Consider the following 12,174-nt stretch of genomic DNA (forward strand, 5'->3'; position numbering starts at 1 on the left):
CTAAGGAAGAGGGGAGTGGATTCTTTTTTCTATTTCATTTCCACTCCTTTATTTGAAGATTGTTACTGAAATCAAGTATACATCCAATTTCAACACAGGAAAAGAGGAAAAGTAAGGCTTCACCAGAAATTTCTAATGAAGAGCTAAAATTACTGGAAAGATATTGAAACTTACACATAATCACATAAAGAATGCTATTTTTAGAAAGAATATACTAGAGATATACAGAAAGAGAAAAACAAATTAAATTTTAAAATACCTGTTAATGATAGAAGGTTTCCTTTTATCAGGACAAGTATCAAAATACCCAGAAAAGTCTTCCCAAAAAGAGGAAACATAATCATTTGGGCTAAAACCAATGGAATGAAGAGGACAAAATCCTTAAATGAGCACCCAAAGCCTTGAAACTTCCTGTAACAAATTGTTACAGGAAAATTCTAGCATTTAAAAGTTTAAGAATAGAAAAATATTATAAATTAGCTCAAATAAAAATGGTGTCCTTTTTCAAAGGTACCTCTCACTTCTTTCCTGAAATAACCAACATGCTATGAAGGCGGGAGAGGTAAGCTAATTAGAACAGATGGGCAGAGACAATTTCTTTAATCTAGCTAGCTAAGCTCTTTACTAACACTCTTTACCTTTTACAAGCAGTCTACTTAGGAATAATGTTTCACGTATAACTCACTGAGCTTGTACAACTTTTCTGAATCTGATAGGTTCACGTGTTCTAAGTTCTTCTATGGCTTAAGATGTAAAAGCATAAAATGCCAGACTGCCTGTACCTATCTACTTCATTAATATAGAGTTACATCCAGAACAAAATTCATTTTCTTGGAGCTGCTTGTCTTTGTAATAAAGCCCCTGTCTTGCAAATTTCCCTCCTTGAGGAGGGATTTGAAAATCTTTCACTATAACCACTTACTATGTCTCCTTTGTCTATAAAATGGTATGGGAATAGTAAAGCTAACTCATGGTAGAGCTGTTCAGAGGATGAAATTAGTTAATACACAGAAAATGCTCAGGATTGGGCTGGCACATACTATGTACTTAAAATAAATGACAGCCATTTGATAACTTTGGTGCTTAATGCGCCATCAAACATGAGGTCCAGTATGTTTATCTACATATGAAATTCTTAACTAGGAGAGGACTTCCTCTACCACAACGGGATCAGATGAGATTCTCTGTATTAGGGCAGCTGTTTTTATCAAATATACCTAGTAGGAAATAGTCAAAATCCCCATGGAAGCCAGGATTTACTATCAAATGGCAATGAACTTAAATCTTACTTCATGTACGTTTGGGGAAATGCACCTAAAGATATTTTATAAAGGTCTAAAGCACATTTCTCTTGAAAATTGTAAACTGTGACAGCTAAATCATCCTCAATGTTCTTTCATGCTTCAGGAAACACTCATCAAGTATGATTTTCAATACAGCCTCAAATAAACCACATTTTCATCATTTATAAAAGCTAACAAATCTCAACAGCTATCATTAAATACATGTGCATTTGCAAAATATTGGTATCTTTCTAAGAAATTATTTGCCAAACTTTATTGTCAGAGTGGGTGAAAAATAGCTGAAGATTTTACTAAGTCAGTGTTTAAAGTCTTGAGAGAAGCTCCATGTTTACAATTCAGAACAAAGGAAAAATTTTAGGTAAAAAATCAATTGGAAATTATTCTTCCTGATGGCCTAGACCAAAAAGTCAGAAAAATCTTCTGAGCATCATGGTATCCTGAGTAACTTTCTGTACTTGGATTCAGGAAACTTGGGCTCAAATCCTGGTTTGATCTTGGGCAAATCCCCTAAACTCTTTGAGCTGGTTTACTCACCAATAGATATGATAATCTCTGCCTGCATCATGGGGTCATCAGTAAGAATTATGAAAATTCTTCATAAATTCTTCATGTTCTATGTATTATTTGTCTTGTATTACAATTGTTCATAGTTTAAAGAGGTTTCAAGCTTTGGAATTCCCTTTTGTTCAAGCTTCAGAATGGAATAAAATTTCCCTAAATTATATTATAAATAGGGAATTTACTTAAGAACTTTTAAAATGTTACATTATTTTCTTTAAAATACAGTTTGTAAACTGTAGAAACCTCTACTGCTTAAAAAAAAAGGAAAATTCAGCAGGTTCATTTGTTCATAAATAGGCTCATCATTTTATAAATTCATTTTAAGTTGGTATTTGATACAATTAGAATTTCTAACTGCAGTGTTATAACTATACCTATTATACAAAGCAGTAGGTGAGACTACCATAAGGTTGTGCCATGGGAGCCCAAAAGCAAAATTAATCCCAACTGGAAAGGTGGAAGGAGTTTCCTGGAGAAGGCAACACTTCAGCCAGGTCTTAAATGGTCTGGGTGGCATTACATTGGCAGAGGTGGGGCGGTTGGTGGTGGGGACTCAGAGCTAGGAAGGAAATTCCTGGTCATGGTCATTGACAGTAAGGTGGAAAAGTACATGGTTTATAGGGAAAGTGGGATGTAATTTGTTAGAGTAAGAACAGGAGGAGCACAGAATAAGCAGGTTGAAAACTGGGCTTCAAACCAGGGTTCCCTCCAATTTGAACCCCTGCTGGGAATTTGCATTTCTAACAGTTCCCAGAAAGTTATACAGTGAATCACCTGGGGATCTTGTTAAAATGTAGATCCTAGTTCAGTATACCTGCCGTGGAAACATGAATTTTCAAGGGGTTCAAACCAGAACAAATTGGTTCAAAGCCCTGGCTGAGAAGGAAGGCAGAAAAGGTTGAGATAGATTACAATATACCTTGGAAGTGATACCAGAATTTTGGATTTTTAACTTACAAATGAAAGATTATCTAACATAATTATTCAGAAAAGATATTTCTTGGATTTTGATTTAAGGAGATTCTTTTTGGGAAATATTTTAAAATCTCATCATAGCCCTTGAAACTTGTTATGCTTCAAGACATGTCCCCAGATTAGAAGCAGGTAAGAAAAAACTCTGAGCTTTAGCATAGGTAACGAGTGCCAGATTCCTCCATTCATACCTTAATTCCAGACCAGTTAAGGATCACTTATTGACTCAGAAAAATTTTCTGAATGTTTACCATATGCTACTGACATACTCAATACAGGAAAAACAAAATGTTTCCAGTCTTGAGAAGCTTATAATATAAAAGGAAAAACATGTACACAGATACTGTAAAAAAACAATGGGAGGTATACAGAAGTTGCTATGGGAGGGCAAAAGAGGGAATGAATTAATTACTCTGTGAGCAGCTTTGGGCAAAGTTTCCTAGAGTTGGTAACATTTGAGCTAGATTTTGAAAATACTGTTCACAAGAAGTAGTAAAAGGGTGGTCTAGGAGGGGAAATAACTTGTGCAAGGCAGGTGTAGAGGTACAATATTTCAATGTCCACGCCACACGACCATCTATGGTCTTGGCTGTAAAGTGACATTCACACTCATAGGACAACAGTCCACAGTGTGGTTCCAGGTCTATTCTGTAGGAGAATACAGCACGGGAAACACAGAACGTTATCATAATAGTATCAAGTAAAGTACAGCTTCATCTAGAGTCCTTTCAGGAGTCCTGATCCTGATTTCCAGCTCCTAAGGGAGGTGCCATCAGTAGTAGGGCCATACCAGCATAAGGAAGCCTCATATCCACAAAACCACGTCTTCTAACAGCACCTGAGCAAGTTTCCAAACTTCCACAAAAACAACCTCAGTTACAAGAGAGGAGCAGAGGCATATGACTTTCAATAGGGTTTTACACAGCTCTGGTCAGTTAGGAGGAAACCCTGGTGGCATAATGGTTAAGAGCTACATCTGCTAACCAAAAGGTCGGCAGTTGGAATCCACCAGGCACTCCTTGGAAACCCTATGGGGCAGTTCCACTCGGTCCCATAGGGCCACTACGAGTCGGAACCGACTTGATGGTAGTGTGTTTGATTTTGGTTTGGTCAGTCAGGCGCTCAGAGTATGCATGTCCCTTCATATTTCTCCCAGTCCAGAATCAGTTCAACAGTTAAAGGCTATTTTTCCACAATTAAAAAATGCTGAAGACAGTTACCAATCCACATTTACCTTAACCCAATACATTTCCAAAGAAACAGTATCGAAAGAAAGAAAACCTAAGATCATTTCCCCGTGAGAAAAAAATTTTAAGCTTGTTGCTAACACAAAAGTATTTATAGCACAATGGGTAATTTTATGACTAAAAAGTAGGGGGACAGTGGAATATAGGACGAGGATAGAACATAAATTGGAACGAGATTAGGAAGGGCTTTATATAACACTTTTTTTTCCCTCCCCGCATAAAAAGAAGTTGATTTTTCTAAGGGGCCTTGGTGATGCAGTGGTTAAGTGCTGGACTGTTAACTGAAAGGTCAACAGTTCAAACCCACCAGCTGTTCTGCAGCAGAAAGATGTTGCAGTCTGCTTCCAGAAAGATCATAGCCTTGGAAACCCTATGGGGCAGTTCTACTCTGTCCGATAGGTCACTGAACCGGAATCAACTTGATGTCAATGGGTGTATACTTTTCTAAGTCCTAGTTAAATTACTGAGTAGGATTTTAAAAAATAAAAAGCAAGCTACCATTTTTTTTTTTAATCCCAAGAGTTATGAATTAACAATGGCATTATCTTCTCTAGGAAGGCTTTCCCTGTCCATAGACAACCCTCTCACTATCCACCAGACACACACACACACACACACACACACACACACACCCTTAGGCTGAGCTCCCCTCTGTGCTCCCATAACAACTCTGCTTGCGCTTAACAGAGAACATTAAAACTGTTCATATGTCCATTCTCCCATGAGACTATAAATGCCACAGGAATTAATAGCTTTCATTTTTTTTTTTAATATACCTGCTAAATAAATAGATGTTCAAAATGTTCCCTGAATCAAAATGACATTCAAATTAACTACATGTTTGTTAAAATAGGAAGAAAAATTAATTTAAGCATCAGTTATAAGATATTCACTGGATAGCACATAATTGGAAAGTTATTTCTAGTGATTACTCATGTTTCTTAAGAAAAAATTACACTTCAATTTAATGAACTGGAAACACGTTTAATATAAAATGTTGATATTCTCAAAGCATTATTTCACATGAATTTAGGGAAATGAATTTTAAACAATTTTCAATACATGATAAACGACAGTGGTATCTTTGAAAAACAGATAAATGAAAAAGTTAAGAAATCACAAGAAGATGTCTTATATACTCACTGTACCCAAAATTAGATATAAAAAAATAATTAAAAATCATCACCTAAAAAAGTCCCCCCACATACACACATAAATTAGGAATGAATTATATAATTATAACCATCTTTATATGAAATCTCCAAAAGACAAATATCTTTAACAATATAAAGATGGTGACAAGGTCAAGGACACTGAGGCTCAACCGACAACCTCAATTCACATGATTTTGAAATAAAATGTTCGGCCTTTTTAGCCTTACCTTAAAGTGTCTGTTTCACGCTTTACACACAGTTACAATGCAAAGTCAAGAGTTGTTTATCGCAGATTAAAATAATATTCTTAAAAGAACATTTTTCTTATCTGAGAAAATACAATATATTCCTGATAATGTTAGAGTAAATCAGAAGGTTCTGAAGCGTTTACTCAGATATAATACCACCATCATCACACGAATTCAGTAGGACTGTTACTTAAAAAATTAAGCTCTACAGGGATCATAGGTCTCTAAAAACTACAGTCTAAAAATAAAAAAGCAATGAGAACAATCTGGCTTTGCAGATGAATACTGGGTAAACAGAGGTATAAAATTATATACTTAGTTCTAACAATTAATAAATAGTACTTTGAGAAATTTGGGGGGTTTTTTGCTAAAGTTATGAGGACACCAATTTTATCTTCTATACGTATAGAAATTGTATACATACATTCTGAGATAACATAGGAGTCAATATTTACATTGAGTTGAGCAGCTACAGATATCATTTTTAAAAACCTATCTTGGATAGCTAAATTTTTGGGGGGGGGGTATTTCTTTTTTTACTTTCTCTAATTTCAGAAAGAAAACACTAAAAGAAATAGAAAAAAAATCCAGTTTTTAGTTTATTCCAACCATCACCCTAAATCAATTAAATTCTCAAATCCCCAGATATGATGCCAACGGAAATGTGAAGAAGATGATCACAGTTAGAGCACAGTCACTGACGGGTCCATCTAGCAGCCGCGCAGTATAACAAGCTGCACTTTGAAAGAATGAATTTTTACGTTGAAAGAATGAATTTTTTTCATCTTCCTAACATTATGAACGTCTTCTTTTACACTATACAGAAGGGATGCCGTAAATGGCATTTTCTGAAGGTCTGATACTAAGTTCTTTAAAAAAAAAAAAAATACACAGTATTCATACTGCATGCTTGAGCTGCAAAGAATAGAATTACAATATGATGTGACTTGTCAACAAAACTGACAAGCACTGGGGCTGGCACCAGGAAGAACCTAACTCCCTTCAACTCCCAGTCACGAGGAAGGACAGATCACGTGGTTTTAGTATCTACAAAAACACTGCCACCTTACATATACTATTGCATGATCCAAGCATCTTCACTCAGAAAAATATCAAATATTTATGAAATTTTAATTTCTATTTAGTAAGTTTATCTACATCGCCCCCATTCCCACTCCATGTTTGAGATCCCAACAATTCTAACAATAGATCTTATATACTTTAAATAATGTTCAATGATTTATAAAACTACTGCAAGTTACTTCTCTTCTTTGTGAGCTGGCTAATGCAAATGCCGGTAAGCAGCTTTCCAGTAATCTTGTAGGACAACTATGTCATGTTTGTAGAGATTAACTAGCTACTGCTGCCCTTCTGTTGCTGTAAGTGAAGTTTCAAAATCAGCTCCCGAATATCTTCCCGTTTGGTCTTTATTACATGACGAGGAAACCATTTCTCCAAATGAATTGGAAGTTCAAAGTTAACAATTGGATCCTAATGACAGAAAAAAAAAAAAAAATGCAATCATTTTAGCACCGTAATTTCAAATTTTGTTTCAATTTCATTTTTACAAGAAACTTAATTTTTTCAAAATGAGCTTTATTGAAACATAATTCACGTACCATACAATTTACCTATTCAAAGTGTACAATTCAATGGTTTTTCGTACACAGAGGTGTACAACCATCACCACAAGTCAATTTAAAACACTGTTCATTAAATTGCTAACTTTTGAACATCAAAACTAAGTACCATGTATTCTGCTATGACGCATGTTTAATTAGCTCAAATGGCATTGATAAATAGGGGAATGATTCACCATAATGTAGAAGTCAGGTTGTTTGAACACAATTTTTGCAGCATGCTATTATTTTGAAAACAAAGAGAAAGGCTTAGCAGTGTATGAACAACTTCTTCAGATAAAAATAGAAAATTCTGTAGAAGTGTCTTCTTTTAGTGCAAGAAAAGGCTAGGTTAGTGTTTTCAAGAACCACTAACTGGGGAAGCTAAGTGAGGAATCTGCAAGTGTAGATTTACATGCCAAAGACATTCCCTCCGTGCTTGAATATAAAGGGTTAAAGAAGGCTACCCCGGATCATGTTTATAATTTTGATGAAATTGACTATTAGAAGAAGCACTTAACATCTTTTTTTTCCTCATATAAAAATTTATACACACATTGTTATGTGACCCTAGCTGCTATCCCTATAATGTGATAGCACACTCCTTCCCACCCCGGATTTGGCGTGTTCGTTCAACCAACTCCTGTCCCTTTTTGCCTTTTCATCTCACCTCCAGACAGGAGCTGCCCATTTAGTCTCAAGTATCTACTTAAGCTAAGAAATACAGTCTTCACCAGTACCATTTTATGTGTTACAGTCCAGTGTAATCTTTGCCTGAAGAGTTAGCTTCAGGAATGGCTTCAGTTCTGGGCTAACAGTCTGGGGATGATGTCTCGCGTGGTCCCTCCAGTCTCAGTCAGATCATTAAATCTGGTCTTTTTACTAGAATTTGAATTCTGCACCCCACTTTTCTCCTCCTCCGTCAGGGACTCTCCGTTGTGTTCCCTGTCAGGGCTGTCGTTGGTGGTGGCTGGGCACCACCTAGCTCTTCTGAGAAAGACTTACATCTTGAATGAATTAACAGCCCTGGCATAAGGCTAAAAGGATGAACTGACTATGATCTACAAACAAATGCCAGTGGAAATTTAACTGTATTAGTATTTTTATTAGAATTATTATAGTTTTGTTAGGGTTTATTACAAAGTTCCATAGGCTTTGCGTGGTCTGTCCTAAGGCTATCTTTTCAACCTAAGCTCAGTTAAATTGTTGCACAAATTTGCAAAACACAAGGTTTAGTTTTTTAGTTTTTTTCTAGGAATGGTGCTACAACTTATATAAGAAGTATATTCCACTGATGAGGTTACATAAAGTAGAATTATGTAGCAGACTCAGAACGTGTTAAACAATAAGGCACTTTGAGTCTTCAAGAAACAAAATCAAGTCTTTTGGGAAGAATACTTGAGAACTGAAACTCATTCTATGATGAAGCTCCAATGTGAAATAAAAGGAAAAAATAAAAATCACAGATATTTAATGGTTTCCAAAATGTGTACCATCTTCTATATATTATCATTCTTTCCCAATATTAAAAAAGCCAAAATTGTAACTGCATCCTGTAACCCTTATGCTTTATAAGTACCTTTAAGCACTTTCCAAGCACGCTCCTGGTCAAAAATACCCTGCTCCTAAATCCATCTTCATAAATAAGAGAGTAAGGATTAAGTAATGAGTTGACAGTTCAACAAAGAGTGACTCCTTGCCATTTAAAATTTCTTGTTTAATATCCCTATAGAGACTCTGGTGAACTAAAAAATAACACCCATGCTTGCCACTGTACTTATCCACCTTGTGGTTGTCTGCTCTTCTTGGGTATGTTTCAAGTAAGGGGTGTGCCCCATCCTCTCTCCCTCCACTCCATCTGGGAACCCAATTCCACGTAAAGCAGGCCTTTTGACTGTATCACAGGTGTCTCATATGCTCTGTTCTCTTCTTTATATTCTTTTTTTCTGAACGATACCCAAAAAACACAATGCCGTCGAGTCGATTCCAACTCATAGCGACCCTATAGGACAGAGTAGAACTGCCCCATAGAGTTTCCAAGGAGCACCTGGCGGATTCGAACTGCCGACCTTTTGGTTAGCAGCTGTAGCACCTAATCACTATGCCACCAGGGTTTCCTGAACGATCGTTCGGATATTTTCTATTGTCCTATCTTCGAGTTCACTAACCCTGTCTTCTGCTGTATCCAGTCTGCTATTAAACCCTTCCAATAAGTTCTTAATTTCACATGTATCATTACACATTTTCAGTTCTAGGATGTCCATTTGGGTTTTTTTTTTAATAGACTCCATCTCTTCATCCATTTGGCTCATCTTTGCCTCTGTTTTCTCAAACATATTAATTAAATCATTTCAAAATTTTAAACATCTGGATCATCTGTGCATCTATTTCTATGGTTTCTCTTTTCTTTTTTCATGATTACCAGTAACATTTTCCTCTTTGCTTGTCTACTGATTTGTGATTATGCTGGTAACTGTGAATAAACAACTTACTTATATCTTCACATACCTTGAAGAAGCTTTCCACATATTGTAGTAAATACACTCCACAATCACTGCTATTATCTTGCTTAGGAACTTTAGGGCATAGGTCCACCATGTTTGTTTTACTGAATTCACGATGAGTTTTTCGTTTGACTTCCCACTCTACCTCTAAATACCTGAAATCATCAAGAAGTAGAGTGACTCAAGTAGAAATCTCCATACCATTCGCAACACTTTCACAAAGGTGAAAAAACATTTGCTACCAGATGTTATTATCTCAAGCCAAATATCCAAAGGCTAAACCTTAACAGTGCAAATTATATTTTCTGAGCCTTCACTAGTACTACTTAAAAGAAAATCTGATTTTCATAAAAGCTAGATTTTTTTCAACAACTCAACATTCATAACTCAAATACTTAAAGTCATTCATATTACAAAATAAACGAACAAGTGATTTTAAAAGTTTCACTGCTAGACTGTTCCAGGCCACAGTAAATTACAAAATTATACACACAGGCATGCACACACACAAATGTGTAATGATAAGAATTTTAAACAGTTATTTTTTTTCTGAAGAGGTATGAAAATGTATGTAACAGGTTTACAGGACAGATTAGTTGTTTCTTTAAATCATTCCATCTCCTCTCCAAATGTTGGGCATATGATCATTTTGCTGTGAAAGAGCCTTGGCCAAAGGCTAGCAGGTGGCCTGTGTAGTAAAGAAATTGACCTTGAACCAAAAATATGTCTGGTCTTTGCGATGGCTTCTGGAGGTAATCTCTAAACCCATAAAATGTCATGCCTGCCAGGAGTACCTGGAGGCCTGGACCCAGCCAGACAGTAACAATGTGATTTAGGGTGGAAACTTTCAGCCACACCAACAATGTGATGTAAGGTGGGATTTGGGGGTCCACACAGTATCAGCTTGATCTCCTGAGGGTCTGGAGACTGAGCTAAGCCGTGTGGGGAATCAACCACGCTTACATCATGGACTCCCAAAAAAGCTCTGGATACCAAGGCTCAGGTGAGCTTCTCTAGCTGGCAATAATTTGTGCCTATTGTCACAAACTGATAATGGAAAAACAAGAGTGTCCTGACTCCACATGAAGAGGACAACTGGAAGCTCTGTGTTTGGTACTTTCCTGGACTCTGCCGTACGTAATTCTTCCCTTGGCTGATTGCTTTAGCTGTACTAAACCATATCCATTAGCTGAAATAAACTGTATCCATTAGTATAACAGCTTTCAATGAGTTCTAAGAGTCCTTCTAGTGAATCATCAAACTTGAGGGCGGTCTGGGGAACCCTCTGAACCTGCAATTGGTATAAGCAGTGAGGGGGTCTTGTAGACTGTGTTCCTTTTAACTTCACAGGTACTTTTGATAATATTTGCAACATGCCTTTGTGAAATTATGCTTTTTGTTCAATTTTGAATACAAATTCCTAATTTACTTCTGATGTAATCCTTGAGAAATATTAATACTTGAATATTGACACACAATAGGCTAATTTATTATTGATTAGGTTTACAGACCTCATCTAAATGCATAATAAATTATAATCCCTGATGTAGTCTTTTTAGTAATACTTAAGATAGGCTCAAAATTATTGGAATTTTATATAACAGACTGAAGGGTAAAATTGTCATTACTTACTCTCGTAAATTCTGAACTGTATTTTGTACAGAAGCAGCTTTCAGGGAGTCAAGTATGAGAATACATGGCCTATGAAAAGCAAAAAAGAAATCAAGATGTACATACTTGTGTATGAAGTATAGGTAAATGTCTCGAAAAACTCTATTATTATTATAGTATATACCTACCTTTTACACATTTTCTTTGGTACTGATATATTCGTCTCGGTACCCTGAAATAACATGAATTTTAGGACTTTGAAATTAAAGCTAGTTTGAAAAATTAATACTCAGCAACTCCTTAAAATGCTTCAAATGACTTTGAAATCGATATTTCAAGTAAGAGTTCTCTTCGTCATCTGAAGTGAGTGAATGAATTTCATTTTTCAAAAATCAGTTGATTTTTTTTTTATACTGGTAAAACAGGACTTTTTTATACGCTTTTACACGTGGCCTCAAGGAGTATGAAATTTCAACATGGCCTAAAAAACAATCTGGAACTTCACTTCAATTCAGAGTTAGCATCTTAGGCCAAGATAAACAAGTTAATTTAACCTCTCTGTATATACATTCTCTAACTCAATTTATGGCATCAGTAAAAATACATTTCCTGCCTTTGAGGCACTAGAAGCAGAGTATTAATCTGTATCAAGGGGAATGGGATGGGGGGCAGTTATTATTTTTATTGTTGACATTGTTTTTGTTCAAATAAATTTATGAAACAATAGATCACTCAAACTTAAACAGGTTTCTTTAATGCAGGACTCCTTAGTACGTAATTCCAATGTGCACAGTGAATGTCTAAGACAGGTACAGTACGCAGGTTTTACCTAATTTAACTGACTTTAAAATACTTTTTATCATAAGCTGTATCTTAGAATTAGTGTTCCAAGGAACCTATTTGGGAAACCTACCCTAGAAGCATGAAGGAATTCCCTATCTTGCCACTGTGACA

General features: G+C 35.9%; 2 protein-coding genes across 6 annotated transcripts in view; both read right to left on the reverse strand.

The window, feature by feature from the left end:
* Positions 1–1,517, reverse strand: part of IMPG2 (interphotoreceptor matrix proteoglycan 2) — a 102,979-nt gene extending 101,462 nt beyond the window's left edge. Inside the window, exon 1 of the mRNA XM_049858314.1 lies at positions 260–1,517. Coding sequence (XP_049714271.1) covers positions 260–344 — 85 coding nt within the window. The 5' untranslated portion in view covers positions 345–1,517. The remainder of the gene's footprint in view (positions 1–259) is intronic.
* Positions 1,518–5,050: 3,533 nt separating this feature from the next.
* The window catches only part of SENP7 (SUMO specific peptidase 7), a 175,075-nt gene continuing 167,951 nt past the window's right edge, over positions 5,051–12,174 (reverse strand). For 2 of the 5 annotated variants that reach the window (XM_049858317.1, XM_049858316.1), the window contains 4 exons: positions 11,409–11,452; positions 11,242–11,310; positions 9,614–9,764; positions 5,053–6,977 (listed from right to left, as the gene is read on the reverse strand). In XM_049858317.1, coding sequence (XP_049714274.1) covers positions 6,840–6,977; positions 9,614–9,764; positions 11,242–11,310; positions 11,409–11,452 — 402 coding nt within the window. In that variant the 3' untranslated portion in view covers positions 5,053–6,839. Of the gene's footprint in view, positions 6,978–9,613; positions 9,765–11,241; positions 11,311–11,408; positions 11,453–12,174 lie in introns of those variants that run through there. The other 3 variants (XM_049858319.1, XM_049858315.1, XM_049858318.1) reach the window with 3 other exon arrangements.

The sequence above is a fragment of the Elephas maximus genome, chromosome 18 (genome assembly GCF_024166365.1).
Source record: "Elephas maximus indicus isolate mEleMax1 chromosome 18, mEleMax1 primary haplotype, whole genome shotgun sequence".
In the NCBI taxonomy this organism is placed as follows: domain Eukaryota; kingdom Metazoa; phylum Chordata; class Mammalia; order Proboscidea; family Elephantidae; genus Elephas; species Elephas maximus.